General features: G+C 51.3%; 7 protein-coding genes across 7 annotated transcripts; 5 read left to right on the top strand and 2 right to left on the bottom strand.

Annotated features, from left to right (window-relative positions):
• Positions 1–294: 294 nt before the first annotated feature.
• MRS44_014118 (uncharacterized protein) lies at positions 295–2152 on the top strand (the record flags this gene model as incomplete). The annotated part of the gene is made up of 5 exons (XM_065618278.1): positions 295–494; positions 547–773; positions 827–940; positions 991–1268; positions 1331–2152. 5 exons carry the CDS (start codon positions 295–297, stop codon positions 2150–2152), a joined length of 1641 nt encoding a protein of 546 aa, XP_065474350.1.
• Positions 2153–3475: 1323 nt separating this feature from the next.
• On the top strand, positions 3476–4837 carry MRS44_014117 (uncharacterized protein; the record flags this gene model as incomplete). Its single annotated transcript, XM_046273236.2, has 4 exons — positions 3476–4083; positions 4145–4354; positions 4408–4578; positions 4639–4837. The coding sequence occupies 4 exons, from the start codon at positions 3476–3478 to the stop codon at positions 4835–4837; spliced, it is 1188 nt and encodes a 395-aa protein (XP_046124139.1).
• Positions 4838–5160: 323 nt separating this feature from the next.
• On the bottom strand, positions 5161–10896 carry MRS44_014116 (uncharacterized protein; the record flags this gene model as incomplete). Its single annotated transcript, XM_046272431.2, has 9 exons — positions 5161–5561; positions 5781–6291; positions 6347–6406; positions 6459–6518; positions 6565–6714; positions 7694–8391; positions 8441–8741; positions 9955–10794; positions 10849–10896. The coding sequence occupies 9 exons, from the start codon at positions 10894–10896 to the stop codon at positions 5161–5163; spliced, it is 3069 nt and encodes a 1022-aa protein (XP_046124137.2).
• Positions 10897–11335: 439 nt separating this feature from the next.
• Positions 11336–12590, top strand: MRS44_014115 (uncharacterized protein; the record flags this gene model as incomplete). Its single annotated transcript, XM_065618277.1, has 5 exons — positions 11336–11369; positions 11553–11763; positions 11834–11930; positions 11988–12279; positions 12331–12590. The coding sequence occupies 5 exons, from the start codon at positions 11336–11338 to the stop codon at positions 12588–12590; spliced, it is 894 nt and encodes a 297-aa protein (XP_065474349.1).
• Positions 12591–13071: 481 nt separating this feature from the next.
• MRS44_014114 (uncharacterized protein) lies at positions 13072–14217 on the top strand (the record flags this gene model as incomplete). Its single annotated transcript, XM_046277947.2, has 4 exons — positions 13072–13127; positions 13240–13510; positions 13569–13677; positions 13754–14217. 4 exons carry the CDS (start codon positions 13072–13074, stop codon positions 14215–14217), a joined length of 900 nt encoding a protein of 299 aa, XP_046124135.1.
• A 229-nt stretch (positions 14218–14446) lies between these two features.
• MRS44_014113 (uncharacterized protein) lies at positions 14447–15704 on the bottom strand (the record flags this gene model as incomplete). The annotated part of the gene is made up of 2 exons (XM_046273235.2): positions 14447–14837; positions 14896–15704. 2 exons carry the CDS (start codon positions 15702–15704, stop codon positions 14447–14449), a joined length of 1200 nt encoding a protein of 399 aa, XP_046124134.1.
• Positions 15705–17706: 2002 nt separating this feature from the next.
• On the top strand, positions 17707–18736 carry MRS44_014112 (uncharacterized protein; the record flags this gene model as incomplete). Its single annotated transcript, XM_046283067.2, has 3 exons — positions 17707–18028; positions 18083–18640; positions 18690–18736. 3 exons carry the CDS (start codon positions 17707–17709, stop codon positions 18734–18736), a joined length of 927 nt encoding a protein of 308 aa, XP_046124133.2.
• Positions 18737–18957: the final 221 nt, after the last annotated feature.

Genomic DNA, 18957 nt, shown 5'->3' with positions numbered 1-18957 from the left:
CGGTATAGCACCGGCTTCCACGAACCCACCTCGGCTTTAATGCCCCTGTGAACCCTGAAAAACGGTGCAGGTCAGTGCTCAATAACGGATAGACCGGGCTGAGCTGCCAGAACTGGACAAGAGCGTTCCGCGACGGCCGGTGAAGCGGGCTTGGCCTGACGATATAAAGTTCATGTGATGAGTCGATTAGGGAGGCTATGTAGCGACCTGGGCCTATGCTGAAAGTTATATAAGAGCCACTGGGTGTCATTGAGGGCTTGTGAGAGCCTCACAGCACATCGCTCAGTCTGAAACATGTTGATTCTAACAACTCTTTTTGCCGTGTTGCTCTGGCCCGTGGCTGTCGCCGCAGCCTGGGGCTGGAAAGATCAAAATGGCAACTACGTGATTGACTCAGGGGCTGACCTTGTCATCAGCGTCAGCAAGTCCAACGGCGACATCAACTCGCTCAAGTACAAGGGCCAGGAGTTTAACGGTTGGGGCGGCAAGAATACGTAAGCAGGAAATCCAGTATGGAATTGATTGCAATGCTAACAAATCCATCAGCCATGTCGAATCTGGCCTTGGAGCCAGCACCGTCTCTATCGCTTCTGTCGACAGCAATGTCATCAAGGTCTCAGTCCAGCACGGAACTCTTAAGCATTACATTGTGGTGCGATACAAGAACAACAATGTCTATCTGTTCACCAACAAGGCCGATACCAGCATTTCGGCCATGCGGTACATTGTGCGCATCAAGCCTGGCATTTTCAGCCATGCCTCTACCGACGCCGGTAGGTCTTCCAGGTATTTTGCAGATCAGAAGGAGAAATACTAACAAGCGCAGACTACTATGATCCTGGAAGCTCTTACATCGAGGCCTCCGACGTCAGCATCAACAGCAACGGCATCACCAAGAGCAAGCACTACCAGGGAAACACCTATGGACGCACCATGGACTGTAAGTGAGCCGGAATGATCAAAAGGCACTGAGGCTAAGTGTATAACCAGATGACTACGTCGGCAAGTCAAACGGCAAGGTTGGTCTGTACATGATCCGCTCCAACCACGAAAAGGCTTCTGGCGGTCCCTTTTTCCGATCTCTTCTCACCCGGGCCGATGCAACCGGCGAGGATCTGTACGACATTTACTATTACAACATGGGTAGCACGGATCCCATGCGATTCGGTCTTCAGGGCCCTAGTGTCTTGACCTTTACTGATGGGGGCGCTCCCAACTCCAACCTGTTTGCTCGCAACGCGGACTGGACCTGGATTGATGGCCTCGGAGTAAGTTCTTCCCGTCTAGCTCAGCTGACAACCGAGGCTCCGTTATTGACTCTTCTTGATAGTTGGACGGATGGACCAAGTGGGGTGACCGTGGCTATGCTTCGGGTGTGGGAATCTCCAACATGAAGGACGGCTACACTTACACCGTCGGTCTGTCCAACGCCCAGGCCCAGTACTGGGGGGTGGCTTCAGCTGGAAAGGGCGCATGGTCAATCAAGAAGATTATCCCCGGTACCTACACCATGACTGTGTACAAGGAGGAGCTGGAGGTCTACACCGGAACAGTCACCATCAACAAGGGCGCTGGCACTGCTGTCAACACGGTCAAGGCTACTGATCCCGCCGACGACAACGCCATCTGGCGCATTGGAGAATGGGACGGCACACCCCGAGGCTTCTTGAACTTTGAGGACAAGGTGATGAAGCCTACGTACATGCACCCCTCTGACAAGCGACTGGCCAACTGGGATGCCGGCAACTTCATTGTTGGAACCACCAAGGCGAATGGTTTCCCCGGATATATGTGGCAGGACATCAACAACAACCACCTCGTCTACTTCCGTCTGAACCAGGCACAGCTGGGAAAGGATCACACGATCCGTCTTGGCATCACCCAGGCTTACATCAACGGACGACCTACCATCAAGGTCAACGACTGGTCAGCACGCACACCCGGAGCAACCAACCAAGCCAGCACGCGAAGCTTGACTACTGGCACCTACCGCGGAAACAATGTCAAGCTTGAGTTCACAGTTCCGAAGAGCGCCTTCAAGCAGAGCACGAGCGAGTGGCAGATCATGACCATCAGCATCGTGACCGGAAGCTCTGGCACGAAGTATCTTAGTGGAGGTGTCAGCTTTGACAGTATTGACATGTTGGCTTAGACGTTGGAAGTGATGGGATCCGGCCTATAAATAGAGAGCCTAGGCGCGAATGGGACAAGTAGATGAGCGCTATCATTAGCATGTCAGACACTGGTTGCGCGTGAACCACTCGCCGTGAAATGCCGATTGCAATCCTGTAAAAGGGAGAGAAAATAGAGTCTTCAAGGGGCCTTGGGACCTTTAAACCGACAACATGGAAAGCACATTCAGATGGTGTGGAATCAACTTCATAGATTGTTCCATTTGGATCATCAGAGGAGAGACCCTGCATGAAACATTAAAGCCAAATGCCACAGCGATTCAAAGCTAGCGCCCTGAATCATTAGCTACCCGCCCCTAACATCGCACCCGGTCCCCTGTAAATGCATTGGAAATTAGCTCCTTTAATGGACCCGTTAGTGTGATCGAGATCCTCAAGTGAAGCTACCCTACAGCGTCGTGTCGATCAACCGAAACAACAGTAAAGCGCTCGGATCTTGCCTCGGAGAAGCTTTGAACAAAATGAGGCGCTCCGTCGAAAGACGAAGATTTGGCTAATCGGCACTTGCAAGGAGAATTCGTATTGCCATGGCGTTGAAGTGACTTTGAGCTAACTTCAAGACTTTCCGCTTTGGGCAAAGAGCTGGCTTCATTCGAGGCGTCTCCAATTTCCTCCCAAGCCATCGTCCTCCACACCAGGAACCATAAAGACATTTGCTATTGCTTTTGAATGCCATCCTCCTTCATTCATTCACTTCAAACCACCTTCCCAAAGTCCCATTGCTGCATCAAGACATCGGGCTGGGGTCGGCCGCCCACCGCAAGTAAGACAAAGATTTCCCCCAGAGTCACATTTTCGTCTCTCCCTTGCTCAGCCCTGCTGCGCCCCATCTTCTAGACTCCCAGTAGCACGCTGCCACTACATTTGGCGCAACGCGGGTGAGAATTTAGGTGCCTCTTACAGGGGCTCATGTGCAAAAAGGTCGCCGCTTACTGGCTCCATCCCTGTCAGCTCATTTTCAGCTCGACGCCACCTGATCTACCAGATGGGACACTGTGCTGACCGTTGAGGCTGGGGTTGTGCTCCTCCCTGTGCTTGGCCCTGCAACTGCTGTAATTATTACGCCTGTAGCCTCAATTGTGGCTGTCTGGTTGAGCCGCTTATTTGCCCGGCAGAAGCAGGCTGTCAACTATTTGAGCCTGGGCCTGCGCTAAGTTTAATCTGTTGCCGGTTGCTTCCGTGATCTTGAGCTCCCTGTCGGCATAAAAGATCCGGTTGCCCAAGTTGGAGAGCTGCCGTGGTTGTTTGTCTTTGTCGCAACCACCAAGAACATCTCCACCACAATGCGTTCCTCACTGTGTCAAGCCGCCGCCAGCTTCGCCCTCCTTTCGCTGGTGGGCGCTCAATCCCTCCCCGAAGAGCTGTCCGACGCCATCTCCGACTACCCTACTCTCTCCCTCTTCCGTTCCCTGATCGTCGCTGCTCCCCAGGGACTCACCAAGACCTTCTCCGAAAAGTCCACCGACATCACGGTCCTCATCCCCACCAACGATGCTATCGAGAAGTACCTGAAGAATGCTGGAGTCACAGACGTGACTGCGCTCGGCGAGGATGATATCCAGGTCTTTTTCTCCTACCACATCATGGCCGCGTCGCTCCAGTCTTCGGATTTCGACGACCCCAAAGGAAAGACTGTCCCTACTCTGCTCCAGAGCGAAGAGTTCAACAACCGAACTGCTGGACCGGACCTCGTTCAAAGTTTCGGAAAGCAGGCTACTGGTCAGGTCGTGTTTGCTTCCAAGGTTGATCAGAGCGACAAGAAGGAGAAGCGACAGCAGATCAAGGGAGATGAGGTGAACCTGCGATCCGGTCTGGCCCAGGATGTCACGATGACTACTATTGATGGCAAATGGGGACCCAAGGATGCCAACACCTTTCAGGTTGTCAACAGGTAGGTCCAAACCCACCTGGACTTGGACATTGGAATATTCTCTGACACAATTGACCCTTAGCGTTCTTCTCCCTCCCAGGCCCTGCTCCGTCACCGTCCGCACAGTCACAGTCAAGGACGACAGGCTCGAAGGTTTGGACAAGGCTTTGAACGCCACCGGACTTTGGCCTGCCCTTGACCACTCCAAGAACGTCACTTGCCTTGCGCCTTCGACCAAGGCCTTTGAGGACGCCGGCGAGCTGTCCAAGGAGGAGCTCACGGGAGCGCTCCTGTAGGTTGCCAGCTCAATCTCTGCCCCCAACACTGCTGACACTCCTTTCACAGCGCCCACACCTTGGACCAGGTCACTTACACCGATTATCTCACCGACGGAATGGTTATCGGAACTCTCAACAAGACCACCGTCCGTGTCTTCATCAAGGGTGATGACATCTACTTCAACAACGCCAAGGTGATCAAGGCCAACGTGCTCACCAACAACGGCCTCATCCACATGTAAGTTGTTCCATGCCACCCATATTCCTCACTTCAGCTTAACATACTGACAAATTTCAGGCTTGATCAGGTCATCCAGTCTTCTGGAGAACCCAGTAGCTCAGCTAAGGGCGTGTCTCCCAGCGAAACCTCCAGCACCACCGAATCCAGCTCGACAACAACCGAGACTGGTGCCTCCCAAGCGACCAATGCCGCCAGCAGCCTGTCATTCGGCTATGCAGGCGCCATTGCCCTGATTGCTGGCCTTGTCTTGAACTAGGCAACTGCCTACTAATCATGAGGGTTTGGACAGGGTGATTGTCATATTGACAACTAATTACGGCTTCTCTGAAAAATAGAGGGAACCTAATGATGTACTTGAAATTGCATGGGTATAACGGCGTACCTTTTTTGATAGCGGCATGCATGCATATGAGGCGAAAAAAATCCAGTTGGAGCTTCATCTTCTGATGTACATATTAAATTTCTACAAGCATTTCAAACATCAACACGTGTGCTAGACGCATGATCGAGACAAGGTGGTTCCAGGTTAGGATCTCGATTAGCAGCCCTCACGTTTGCTTGAATTGGACCACCTTCTATCTAATTGGCATCCTCCATCACAATCTTCTGCTCAGGAAAGGTATCATCAACCAGCAAGGGAGGCGGACAGACATTATCCGGAAACGACGCTTCCCAAGCCGACATGACCTGGAAGATCTTGACTTCTTCATTGGCCGGGGCAATAGCATGTAGCGAAAAGGGACGTCCATTGAAGTCGGCAAAGCCGAGAGGGAGGTTGCCAACCGGGAACCCGGCGGCAGCACCCACACTGGCAAACCGGGAGTCACACGGCACCAAGAGCACGTCGACGTCGTACCCCTTCATCACGCTGAGTAGCGTATGGGATGAGGCTGCTCGCAGAGCTTTGAAGTTGCGGTCATACTCTTCCTGCGTGATGTTGGTATCGCGCCCAGCTTCCAGTCCCTTTTGGTTGTTGTCCCCTGGGAGTTCACATCAGTCTGATGGCATGCATAGGATGATTTTTGTCACTAACGTTCAGTAAACTCTAGGTCGGCATGATTATTGTTGAACTTGATGACCTCTTCAAGGGTTTGAGGGACGCCCTCGAACAGCTGAAGGAACTTGGGGGAATCGCCGCTTCATTTGAAAGGCTGGTGGACATCAGCAAGAGTGTGCATCGGATGAGGCAAAAAACATACAAAATATGTCCTCCATTTGCGAAAAGTCGGGCATGGCGCTGGTGATATCCTTCCATGACGCAACTGGCACTGATTGAGCCACCTTGCCGCCTGACTCCTCAATCTTTGCTTGGGCAGCAAACAGGGCATTGTCAGTCTGATTAAAGAAGCCCTCCACTGGCTCAATGGCCGTGGGATAGCTCCGCCACAACGAAGGATCAGCAAAACCTACCTTGAGTCCGTTCCAGGACGTAGTCAATGGTTGATAGTAACCCGGGTCGTGGAGCTGTAGGATGGCCGAGAGTGTCGCGATATCTGTCGCCGTTTTGGCATATGGGCCTTGACCATCCCAGCAAGACGCTCCAGGCTGGAATCCGTCATTGTCGACGCTCTCTGGGGTGAGTTTGACGGCATATACACCGGCTCTGGCGGCTGGCATCACGATGGTGCCGTCGAGCTCAGTGCCGAGAGACACTGGAGCAAAGCCGGCAGCAACAGAAACAGCGCTGCCCGATGAGGAGCCTGCAGGGCCCTAGCCAGGTGTCAGTTACAGATGCAAAAGAGAAAGTTAGATTGAGAGATCAGACAGTGTTGGTGAACCAGGTTGCGTCCTCGGCGACGCCCCCTTCGATATATGGCGATTGTGTCTGGTGGTATTGATCAGCAGAGCAAGTAGCAAAGGGCCTGTTGCGAACGAACCTGCCCCCCGACAGCAGACCACCCTGCCATGAGGCCTGATCCTTTGGCATTTCCCAGTTCCTACGCCCAATTAGCACTTATGATTCGTCTGGACGCTTGGACTCACGCTTAGGTTCGCCTTGGCCAGAATGATCAATCCGGCTTCTTTGAGTGTGTTGATAAGATTGGCGTTCTTCTTGGGCACTCCCCACAGAGGCCACGATGGTGGGATGCTGGATTGGCGTGATTGGTTAGAAGCTACCAAGTTGAGACATAGCTAGCCTGCTTGTGTAGTCAAGCCCGATGAGGAGAAGATGCCCTCGGTGAGACGGGATGGCCTTGGCCTGCATATGTAGGTTGCCGAGTGAGGGTTTGTGTGACAGACAACTGGCAAGTGGCGTCACACATGCATCTTCACTGCCTCAGCCATGACACGAAGTCAAACAACACAACTCGGCTCTAAGACAAGCAGGACTCTCTGTGTCGTATCATGGCTTTGCACATTCAGGATGAGTCGGCAGAGCGGCCCTTGGGCACTTATCTGGGATCGACACGGGATACCGTGACAGGGCAACTCTCCCTTGGACCCTAACTATCCATTTTTTCTTTCGATGACTCGAACAATATGCATTAGCTTTTAGTTGCATGATGGGGTAGACAAGGAGAGGGGAAAGAGGGAGGTTGGCCGGCAATATCGGCTGCCCCCCCCATCTTAGGTGTACCGCTAGTAGGTTTACAAGCTCGCCTTGATTGATATTGTCCCTGGATTCCCACTATCTTATTTGCTGCAACACTCTCATTGGCCTAGGAATAGAGATAGCCCTGCTCTCCCGTCCCTACGTATTTTAGTTCGACCTGCCCCAGCCTATGATTCTGTGAAGTCTTGTTGCACTTGGATACTCCTGCTCTCTTGACACGGAAACTGCCGCTATCAACCTGAATGTTCGAACCGATAGTGTTTCCTTGAACAAGAACACCCTCAACTTGTTACATGGGACCTCTTACCATAATATAATGATACATTCTGACCAAACCAACACCAACTGGGTATGCCAACCCATGAACTCAAACCAATTCCGTCTCAATGATGCTTTCCACCGAGTGTGGTTGCCTCCAAATCTTCACCACGCGTAGTCCAGCCCTCTCCACCAAACGCCTCCATTCAATCTCAGTTCTCTCCTTGGACCCCAGGCATGCCATCACGGTAATATCTGAAGTGGTCACACGAGGTGAGGGCTTGACTCTGCTGATCAAACTCTCATGTATGAGAGTTTGGAATATCCCTTCTCCATTGCGGCGGCGAGGTGTTTCAGGATTTTGAGAGCCTGTGGATCTTCCCAATCATGCAAGACATTGTGTAGGAAGTAAGCTCGAGCTCCTTTGACGGGTTGAGGTGTGAAAAAGTCGTGGGGTTGTGGTGTGATCGTTTCGGGGATGGTCAACTCCTTCAGGATGTCAGGCAAGTCTTGCAAGACGAGGCTTGCCTTTGGGATACCGGGATGTCGCTTGTGGAACTTTGCCAAGTCGTGGCCTTTACTACCGCCGACATCAACCACTAGAGGACGATCCAGCTTGGAGCCTTCCACGAGAGTGCGAGTTGGGTAGACTTCATGCCAGGGAGTCATGTTGTACTTGGAGTGACTTTGCATGGCATCGTTGAACTCTTTGGCAGCGACAGCATTAGAACCGAGAGACTCGAATAGAGTGGCATCAGACTTGTTCATGAACTGCCAGTTGCACTTATTTGGGTCTGTTGGGTTCTTGTACCCTGTCTCTTTGAGATAGGATGGAAGGCTTCTAAACATGGGACCGTTCACAAAGTCATAGAGCGCTCCATAGGTGTTTGACAATGCTTCATCAGCAGCGATGGAATAAACCCAAGGTGTTGGCTTATAAGTGTCCTCAGCAGTCTCGGTGATCAGATTTTGGCCTGCGATCTGTCTCATCATGCGTCCTATCACTCGATTAATGTTGCTCTGTGAAAAAAGAAAGTTGCGACTTACTGATGAGAACCTCATCGGTTCCTGTGAGCTTGGCTAGCTCCCTGGATGTCTTTTCAGATCCCCCAGATCTGATCCATTGTTTGAACACTCCAGCATCGATCAATGTCTTGACGCAAGCGTTGGTGGCCGGGTTCACCCAGTTGTGCTGCCAGACAGTGTCCCATGGCTTCTGAACCCTACTCAAGGCCAGGGAGAGAGCCTCCATGGTACGAACCCGCTCCGCCTCGTTAGCAAATGAGCCTGCATCGAGACTCTCGAGGGTGTCAATCAGTTTGTTTTGGGTTGCCTTTTGTGGAGGGTCCTGTGCCAAGCAAGGCAGCAAAGGGCAAGACAGGTAGGAGAACTTGACGCAAGGTTGATTATACATCTTCTCTATTGTTGATACTCGATAGAGATTTGCAAAAGAATCAGCTATTCTGAATTTGGTTGGGGAGGGCCTCGGCTTATTATATTCCAACATGTGGCAGCAACCATCATCAGATTGGCCCCCTGTCATTCGATACTGCGACAGTCAGTGCCTGACGGTGGCCTCGTGACCCAGTCTGTGCTCCCCAAAACCCTTGTACAGGGCGCTCCCGCGGGTGAGACAACCCTGTCACCGAGACCGTATGCTTAGATCTGGTTGGGGCACTCATTTATCCTCGGTCGCTCAAGAGGGAAACACGATGATTTTATAGGGGCTAATGGCCCGACGCGCCAGTCTGTCAGCGTTGCATCCCCGCCTCAGGAGGCAGTGTCACTGCAGATTCGTGTCAGCTCGTGGAGTCTTTGGAGGCCTTAAGACATCTTCACATGGGGAAAACCTGTCATCTTGAACCCCCCCAGATTATCAGGCATAGCCCCCGCGCCCGTGTCCCATTGCATCTCTTTCCCGCGCTCTTGGTAACCATTTTCAGCTTTCGGCATCATTTTGGCTCAAGATGCTTCCCGTCCCCCGCTCCATTTTGCCGAGCCAGGGCCCCTGAAGACAGAATCACCCCATCCAGTAACAGACAGCTGGCGCTCGACCTTTCGTCAAGGATTGCTGGGCGATCAGCGAAACGCTTTGGCTTTCTAGAAATTTTTGGAGAGTAATAAGTCAGGCCATGGCAGAAATGAGTCATAAGGTTAATGCATATGTAACAAGCAAACCGACTGGGCTATACAATAATAAAGCCAGGTATTATTACATGATGTCTTTACAAAGCAGGTGGCAGGAGTGCTGCTTCATACACATTGGAAACACATACTACCTTGCACTTCTATCCCCCGACTGGAGTTTGAGTTTATAATGACTTATTTCGATGTCTGCCTAGGTAATATGGATGCATGTCGACTTTGTCGCCGTATCCCAAATATCGTTAAGCCATCGGTTTCGACGACCAAGTGAAGCCAAATTCTTAGAACTTTCTACGCCATCAAAGTCTCCCCATTGCCTGAAGGATAGGATCGAGGAACAAACCATCCACCACATCGACATTCCAACGAGGCCCATCCCCGAAGCAAACACCCGTGTCGGAAAGCCTGCATTTTACCCGACTCAGTGCTTCTCGCAGGTCGCTCTCGCCGTCGTCTCGCGTTGCCTTCTCGAGAACGAGAAATGCACTGTTGCCAGCAATACTCCTCACCCGCTGCTCGATGGCGACACAGGACAGCCACAAGTCGGGGTCCTTTCCCCTGGCCCGATAGTCGGTTTCAACCAGGTTACACAAGACCATGCCCAGGTCATTTTCTGCTGCAGAGGCATGCTCTGCGCTAATGGAACCGGTCTTCTTGAACTCCAATCTTGCCTCAACCATGCGTCTGATAAAAGACATCTTGACGTCCTGGGTTGCTGTTGAGTGGCCCAGCCCGGTCTTGATAACCGTGGAGGCTTCTGCATGTGGATGCTTGCAACCGTTCAGACTGTGATCCATGACGGACCAGAAAAGTAGGCCAGCAAAGGTCTTTGAGCCGGGCCCTAGGTAGGGTATGATATCTTGTGGTGGGAGTGAGACGCGTCTGTAATGCATTGGGTCGAGCCATATGCCGCAATCAAGACGTTGTGGTGTCGGGTTGGAGACTTGCGTGCAAGTACCAGTTGAACTCTTGGAATTGTGAGTGAAATCACCAGTTAAGACATCGATTGTGATATCCTCGTCTCCCGGAGGCGGCACTGTGTCTCGCAACGGACTATCTTTGGTTTCGACGCCGGCGATATTAGCCAAGTTGGCGATGGCGTCAAGAATTTCTTGTCGCTCATCGCCGTGTACTGCATCGACGGCTTGCTGAACTCCCTCTATGAGACGCCGATTCTGATCTGACAAAGTTTGAACGGCATGAGCTTGGCGTTTGCGAAAGGCAGCTTGTGAGCGACGGCCTCTCTCGCGTCTACGCTGGAGTCTTGTCAGTCGTCTCGCTATGCAACGCCTACTTGGACGCATGCTTACACTTAGCTCGTCTTCAGCGCTTGTGATTTCGATGTGCCCAGGTGCCATATCCGTTGGAAAATCAAGCCGTCAAAATTATGCCGTGTCTCTTGATCGGAGTGTGATGTTAGGTGATGTTATGTGAGAATTGACGTTTGTGGATTTGTCATACTCTAGATTGGCCCGAAAAGGCCGCTGGGTCGGCCAAGATTTGCCCGATCACGTAACCGGTCTAGCATGGTTACGCCGCTCAGCCCAGGATCATGACCCATGCGGCTCTGATAGCGGTCAATGCCGGGGGGCATAGTTACGTGAATTAGGTGATGTAGTTCCTCCGCATAGTTGAAGGGTTGAGCCGCATTATTAACCACGTCGTGACCGATTTATGAGGAGGACTGTATCCTATAAGTAGACGGAATCCAGCTTATCTAGAGCAGCAACATAATCACTCACACCATCTACTCACCAACACCTCGACTGTTCCCCAAGTATTTAAAAAAGCGACACAATGGTCAAAATTGCTATCGCAGGAGGCTCCAGCGGTTCGTTCACGCTGACTCTTTTTTACTATCGTTTGCTGACTGAGCCGTTCAAGAGCTGGCTAGGGAGGTTCTCGACAAACTCGTTGCCACAGGAAAGCACGATATCACTGCGATGGTTCGAAAGGTAAGAATTTCTATCCCTGCAGAGCCCCTGGTTTGAAGAGAAGACTGACAAAAACACAGGACCCTTCTCAATTCCCCCTCTTGCCGGCGTTCGCTGGGTTCAGACCAACTATCAAGACAAAGCGGAGTTGACTCAACTTCTCAAAGGAATTCACACAGTGCTGTCTTTCATAGCAGTTCACCTGGATCCGGAGAACCAAGCTCAAAAGAATTTGATTGATGCATCGGTTGAAGCTGGGGTTACACGCTTCGCCCCATCCGAGTGGTCGACGTGAGTAGAGACATCAGCTTTTAGCTATACCCGACGGAAAGAAATTTTCAAAGTTCTAACTGAGGTGTAGTGGCGTCAAGATATCGTCTTCCCTTGATGCAATGCCTTGGTACACTGGCAAGGTTGAAGTCAGCAAGTACTTGGAGAATCTGAACAAGGATAAGAAGGTAGGGCACCCGAATTATCCTGGAATCATCTAGGCGATGACACTAACTAGGCAAAAGGTTCTCCAGTATACTCGGTTCCAAGTGGGCTCCTTTATGGATTATCTTTGCCACCCTTTCAAGGCGTCCAAGTATATCACCACGCTCCCGCTCAATATCGACCTGGAAAAGAAACGCGCCATTGTTGTCGAAGGCTCTCTGGACGATGAAATGACCTACACAAGCGTTGGAGACATTGCTCATGTGGTTGCGCGGGCCATTGATTATCAAGGGGAATGGCCCGTCATCGGAGGTATCCAGGGCGATAAAATCACCATCGGGGAGCTTCTGAAAATCGGCGAAAAGATCCGAGGTAGGTCCTTCATAGCTCGACCGTTAAGAAGGGCGCTAATTCCATTTTTAGGCGAGCCTTTCACGATTGAGTGGCTCAAGATGGAGGATTTGGCGGCTGGAGAGCTCAAGACCGATAATTACCCTCGCATCGACTTGCCTTCTATCCCCAAAGATCAAGTAGAGGCATTCTCCAAGATGGCCATTATTGGAGTTCTCATCGCCATGACTCGAGGAGTCTGGACTGTGTCGGATGAGTGGAACAAGATTTTCCCGGACTACAAGTTCACTGGGGTTGAAGAGCTGTTGAAGGAAGTCTGGAAGGGACATTAGGAACTTGAGTCTATGGAAATGCTATTCCTTTGTGGGGGAGGGTTGAAAGATAAGAGCTCTTGAAGCATTATTCATCAGCTACAGCGTAGTAGGTGCATCGGGACACCAACCCTCTTTTAGCTTCATTCTTTGGTTATTGCAACCTGTAATCCAACTCAAAAAATTTGCACCTTTGCAAGAGGACCATCGCCAAGAGCCAAGAGTGTTCCCCATCGCAGGATATTGCCAATTTCGTGATTCAGCTGTCACACCAATAGCTCGCGCTGTGATTGGCTGACGTCACTCAGCGATACGCCGTCTTAGCCGTGAAATTGCTAACGCAGTGTCTCACGTGAATGTGCTCAGCCCCCTCAGAATTGCTGACTTGGTGCGCGGCTCGAGAGCCCGAGACTTGACCCTCTAGTTTCTCTCAAGTCGTTGATATCCCCCTCGAGGGCGGCTCGTCACTCATCTCGAAGCAGTTCTCGTCTTGTTAGGTGTCATGTCGGACGAAGAGAAGGAGAAGGAGAGGAAGAGGGACAAGGTGGCAGAGTTCCTGTATGCGCCATTTTTTTTTCTTTGCCTCGGTCATCCTTCCGTTCGGGTGCTACCCACACGCCCTCCCAACGATTGCCTTATAGGTCATGTTGGATTAATCCGTTTCATGTAGCAAGAAGAACCTCGACAAGGGAGAATTGGCCCTCAAACACGCGGCGGGTCTCGGTCACCAGCCCAATGTCGTCCCAGTGACGGACCCTGTCATGAACGGGCCCTTGCGCCCAGTTGAAGTTGGTTGGCATCCTGTGGGCGGCATTGCCGGAAAATGGTTCGCAGAGGACACTGGGTTGGGTAAGATGATTACCGAGAAGATCAACAAGTATCCGGATCCTACGCAGCACTGGGCCGTACTTGTTGGTGACTTTGCTCATCAATTGTGGATGGTGAGCTCCTCTCTTGCATAACGACGACTTCTTTTGTTGACTGGATTGTCGTGCACAGGACGAAAACTTTGATGTCATTTACACGAATGAGAAGATTAACAGGGAAGAGTGGCATACCTTCAAAGTCGGCGAGACGCGGTTCAACGATGATGCAACCCGGCGGGCTGGTGAGTTGCAGATCCTCTATCACTATCTACTTTTTAGCAACGGCTCATTCAAGAATGTGTGTCTAACGTGGCCCAGGCGAATCCGTCATTCAAAGCATCCGAGAGAGGCAGCCGGCTTACAATCTCATCACCAACAACTGCCAAACCTATGCACTGCAGCTACTGGACGCCATTAAGGTCGGTGTGGCCAAAGAATTCGGCACTACCTTGGCTGTCTATGAGAGATTGTTTGGATCTGGCAAGGTGAAGGATCTTTTTGAACATGGAGACGTCCAGGTCCAAGAGGGAGAAGATGCCACGGGTGGCCAGGGCACGGTCTCGTTCGCGCAGCAGGTCATGAACGAAAACACAACCCAGCTGGAGCCAGAGGCAGAGTTGAAGAAACACAAGAAGCAGAGGGAAGAGGCAGAACAGGAGCAAAGCAGGTCGTTGCAGGTAGATGGAGAAGACAAAGAGGAGAAAGGGGAGAAGGAGAAAAGCAGCTATAAAGAGGTGAAGGAGCGCTTTGGGGGTTTTGTTTCGCGTTTCAAGCGAAAGTGAGACCAGGTTTCACGAAGAGGCGAGAGGGAGAACACGAACGTAGTCAGCGCCGAGTAGAGCGTCTTTAATAGATGAAACCAATTATTACAACTTTCAAAACGCCTGTGTAAAGCCACCTAGCTCTACATATGCACCAATCTCCTATCCTTGACATTTATTCATATCCGTTTCGAACCCTTGCATGCCTTTCACTCTAGCCATCTTCGACATCACCGGTTTCAACGACTTCTCACCATGCCAGCTCCTTTGCAAGCTTGCCACAAGACAAGCCGGAACAAGAGGAGAAAAGGCTCTCATCCTGCTCAGAGGTCTGGTCAAGAATCTGCTGAGCCGGTCGGATCTCCTTCTTCGCCACCTCCTCAAGGCCACTGTGGTGTTCCAGGAGTTGGCGGACCTGGCTCTGGAAATACAGGGGAGCCTCGTTGACCAAGATGCCTGTGTTGAAGTTCTTCTCAGAAGGGTTGGGGAGCGACTTGTTCTCCTCAGAAGCACGCTTGATGAGGTCGTGGACCTGGTTGAAGTCCTCATCACTGGCGTCCTTGTGCCTGAAGACTTCGTACTCCACAGATGATCGAGCAGGTCCAGTAGGGTTGCATCGCATCATAATGAAGAAGTGAGGCCTAGTTTATGTTAGTTACCTGACCAATAACATAGATGATGCATGTCTTCAGAACTTACGAGAATGTCATGGCAGCGTTGGGGAAGTAAAAGTCGCTGATCATCCTGGAGCTCTTTTCCGACTCTTCGCCCGTGGTGAAAAGCTGCTCAATCTTGCTGTTGGAGCTGTACTTATCGGCCAAAGTCTTCCAGTTGTAATCGATATCTTCTTGAGAAGTATGATCAAACTTGTAGTCGTCGAGGCTGAAAGACTCATGTCGGGCGAGGCGATCAACGCCAGAAAAGTCAGAGGCCCAGGAAACTTCCGGCTTCAGCTTGGCATCCATGTTGACCCAGACAAAGCCTCTCTCGTCGACATGAACATGAAGAGGGAACAGTCCGTTCTTCTTCTTATCGAAGCCCTTCAGGTTTTGATACTCGGGAGCCTTTGCCAGTTGACCGTTGAAACCATAAGACCATCCATGATACTTGCAAGACAAGATACTGGCTGTTCCGTTGTCCTTGGTGACGACAGGGAAGGCTCGGTGCCTGCAAATGTTGTGGAAACCTCTGACAATACCCTCGTTGTTTCGGATAAGGAAGAAGTTGAAGCCAGCCTCCTCGTAGCGGATATAGGCACCACTCTCGGGAAGTCGAATTTTGTGAGTGAGTAGGATCCACTTCTTGGAGAAGATGGCTCTTCTTTCCAGCTCGTGAATCTTTTCGGACCCGTACCATGTTGCAGGAAGGGGTTGTGAGCTTATTTTGGTGCTGCTAAGCTGTGGAGGGGGGTGACTGTGGGCTACTTGAGGCTTGACGAAGATACGCCTAGCTGCCACTACCACGATGGCAGCGAGGACGAAGAGGAGAGCAGAGCCAAAACTCAACATCTTGACTAGTAAATAAACTCGCTTGGATGAAGATGATTATCGTGAATAGGAATCATTTTTTGCAGTGCGGGATGGGATATTTAATGCTACATGCCTCTATCTGAATGATACCCATCATGACCCAGCCCAAGATACGCCACCGAGAGCTAGAGGGGCTTATCATCGGTGAAGATGCTGCTGGACCGGTCAGGTGACCGGCGGCGAGACGGGTTCACACCAAATCGCAAGACTCGGATTGGACGCTCAGGCGAGTGGATCAAGCCCACGTCGGTTGCGTCCCGTTCAACCCCGTTGATCTTGCATCTCAAGATAGAACAAGCCAATGCCTATCTTGTATCGGCCGTGAATCGGCGCTGTAACCCCGGATCAGCTGCCAGAAGCCACCGGCATTATCTGTCGTCGACTTTCCTGTATTGTTCTAGACTGCGTCTTCGCCTCCGCATTCAACCCCGCGTCGATATCGGAGTCCATTGTCCGATCGCCGTTTTGGTCGTATCTTGGAGGCTAGAAGCATGGCACATGATGCCCAATGCCGCGATTAGATGCGGACCCCGGCAACGGGATACACGTGGAAGTGGCACTGGACCGGACCGGCCGAGAGGGCCTCCGTTGACGGACCTGGGAGTGCCCCGTTATCCAAGCATCAATCACTGTAGATCCTCGGTAATGTTCCTGATGTGATGATACCGGGCCAGCCTACACACTGAAGGGCCAATCGATAGGCGTAGCCTTTTGTACCCCCGGCATGCCTATAGCGGCACAGAGGCTGGCCACTGCACTGGGTTCTATTTGCCAAAAAGAGGCTAGAGCTTTGACTCACTAGAAGGCACCGGCAGGTCTGCTATCAGGGGCGCCGGCGCCTGAGCCGCATTACACATTGGCGCGAGAATATTAGCTCGACTGACCGTTGTTGTTTCAAATCCTCTGCGATTCCACACCACTAATGTCAGAGAAGTATGTAATGTGAGCTACCTACCTATGCGTGAACGAGAACCCCGGTTGTATCCACACTTGTTGCTATATAGCCCGACGCACCCTCAAGTCTGTCTCTCAACGACTCTAGAGTATGACTCCAGTCTTCCAGTCTGTCCTCAGAACAGGATCACTACTCGACATCTCCCAGTACACACAAACTCTGGCAAGATGCGGGAAGAGTCTGCGGAGGCAGGCCTGTACAGGCCCCGGCTTCCTTGGATCAAGATTTCTATGAATGCGGAGAGCATTTAGAATCCAGCTATTGGCCCGCTCAGTGACTGCGGTATGCTCAGCAGATGCAACACCGCGACAGGCTTGGCGCTTCAGCCCTGATTTCAACCAGCAAGGTGGCTGGAAGATCCGTAGATGTTAATTCTTGCTGTGAGCCTATGCAGAGGATATCAAGACAGAAACCATTCTCTAAGAATAGGCCGAACCGTGCATCTCTTTGAGTAGCCTTAGAGACTCTAGATGTAACAATTATAGCCCTGCATTTTTCGCTTAAGCACTGCTTTTTTCTAAGGGTGTTTCGGCATGAATACACAGATGGCGTGTGTGTGTTTAGACTTCGCAAGCCATGACACTGTCTGGTAGCGAAATGTTTAGAGGTTAAACAAGCCGCTCTGATCATCGCTAAGCCATTGATGTCAGAAGAGAAGCTCATGGCTTGGTGTTAGCCGAATAGACAGTTGTTACCATTCAAGTTGTGGCGATAGACCCGAGAATCCGGTATATCCGCATTCTAGCAGCCTTTTCCATCGGATAAGCTGCGCCGCATTCCTCATTATTGGGCGGGGCATCCCCTCATTCTGACGTCTTTGGAGCAATCGATCTGTGTGTGACCAGTCTATATCGGGTTCAGTAACGGATTTACGGAGCTCTTGCGGCTTTGGACCGTGATTGAAAAGTATATGAGGTCGACAGTGCCATTGAATCAACTAACTTGACCAACTGGAGCTACCAAGCCATATCTTCACGCAACTGAACATCAACTGAAGAATACCCATCATAACTTCATCTTTGAACCATGGCTCCTTCTGTGACCGAGACAATTGCTGCACAACCTGCAGCCGTCTTGTCTACAACTGGTCCTGCCCAGACGACCAAAATCCTTGTCAATGGTGTGGAAAAGAAGGTGAACCCACCACAACTTCAAGTCCAAGGCAAGACCAAAGATGGCAGAAAGTTGAAGATGAGGACTCCGCCCAAGTTTGAAAACCTGGAGGATGAGAGACTGTACCGCAAGCAGCATCTCGCTGCTGCGTGCCGCGCTTTCGCAGACCGGGGATTTGATGAAGGCGTTGCAGGTCATATCTCTGTTCGAGACCCCATCTTGACAGACCACTTCTGTAAGTGTGCCTCCCTGCATGGGAAATGCAGTGGACTAATGAATCACTTCATAGGGCTCAACCCCCTTGTCAGACATTTCTCTCTCATGAAGGCATCGGATCTCATTCTAGTCGACGAAGACGGCAACATTGTCGAGGGAGATGAACCTGTCAACCTCGCGGCTTTCACCATTCACTCTGCCATTCACAAGGCGCGACCAGAGGTCAATGCGGCTTGCCATGCCCACAGCGTAGCTGGTAAAGCATTCGCAGCCTTTGGGCGTGAATTGGACATGATCACCCAGGACGCTCTACGCTTCCACAAGAGTCACGTTGTCTACACCCAGTTCAAGGGCGTCGTCGACGATGATGAAGAGGGCAAGCGTATCGCACAGGCTCTTGGACAAGCCAAGGCGGCAATTCTCATGAACCACGGCCTGCTGACTGTCGGCCAGACAGTTGATGAAGCCGCATTCTGGTTCATCAGTCTCGACAAGACATGCCAAGCCCAACTTCTGGCGGACGTTGCCTCTGCTGCAGGGTATAAGAAAGTGTTCATCGACGAAGATGAGGCCGACTACACTGTCAGCCAAGTGGGTGGCCCTGAGAAGGGTTGGCTCGCGTTTCAACCTTGTGAGTGATGATCGCCATACGTCCATGGCCCCATGCTAACATGTCTTAGATTTCGATGAACAAGTCGCCAAGTCGAAAGGGGAGGTATTGAATTAATCAACTTTTTCTGTAATTCCCACTTGATCTATTGTACAGTCGTCGTAGCGTTTTGAATGGAAGACATGTCCGGTAGCTGTCACTTTGAAACCTTTCACCTATCTAGTCCGGCATATTAATCGATAGCCTCTGTTCGGCCTGGAGCAAAGCAGACATGGCTGTCGGATGGAGAAATTACTGGATCTTAGTAACGTGCTGGGGCAAGCAGGCTAGGGGACATG

This window comes from Fusarium solani, assembly GCF_023522795.1.
Source record: "Fusarium solani strain SB1 chromosome Unknown bctg00000010, whole genome shotgun sequence".
NCBI classification, from domain to species: domain Eukaryota; kingdom Fungi; phylum Ascomycota; class Sordariomycetes; order Hypocreales; family Nectriaceae; genus Fusarium; species Fusarium solani.
This window is presented reverse-complemented; position numbering and strand designations above follow the sequence as displayed.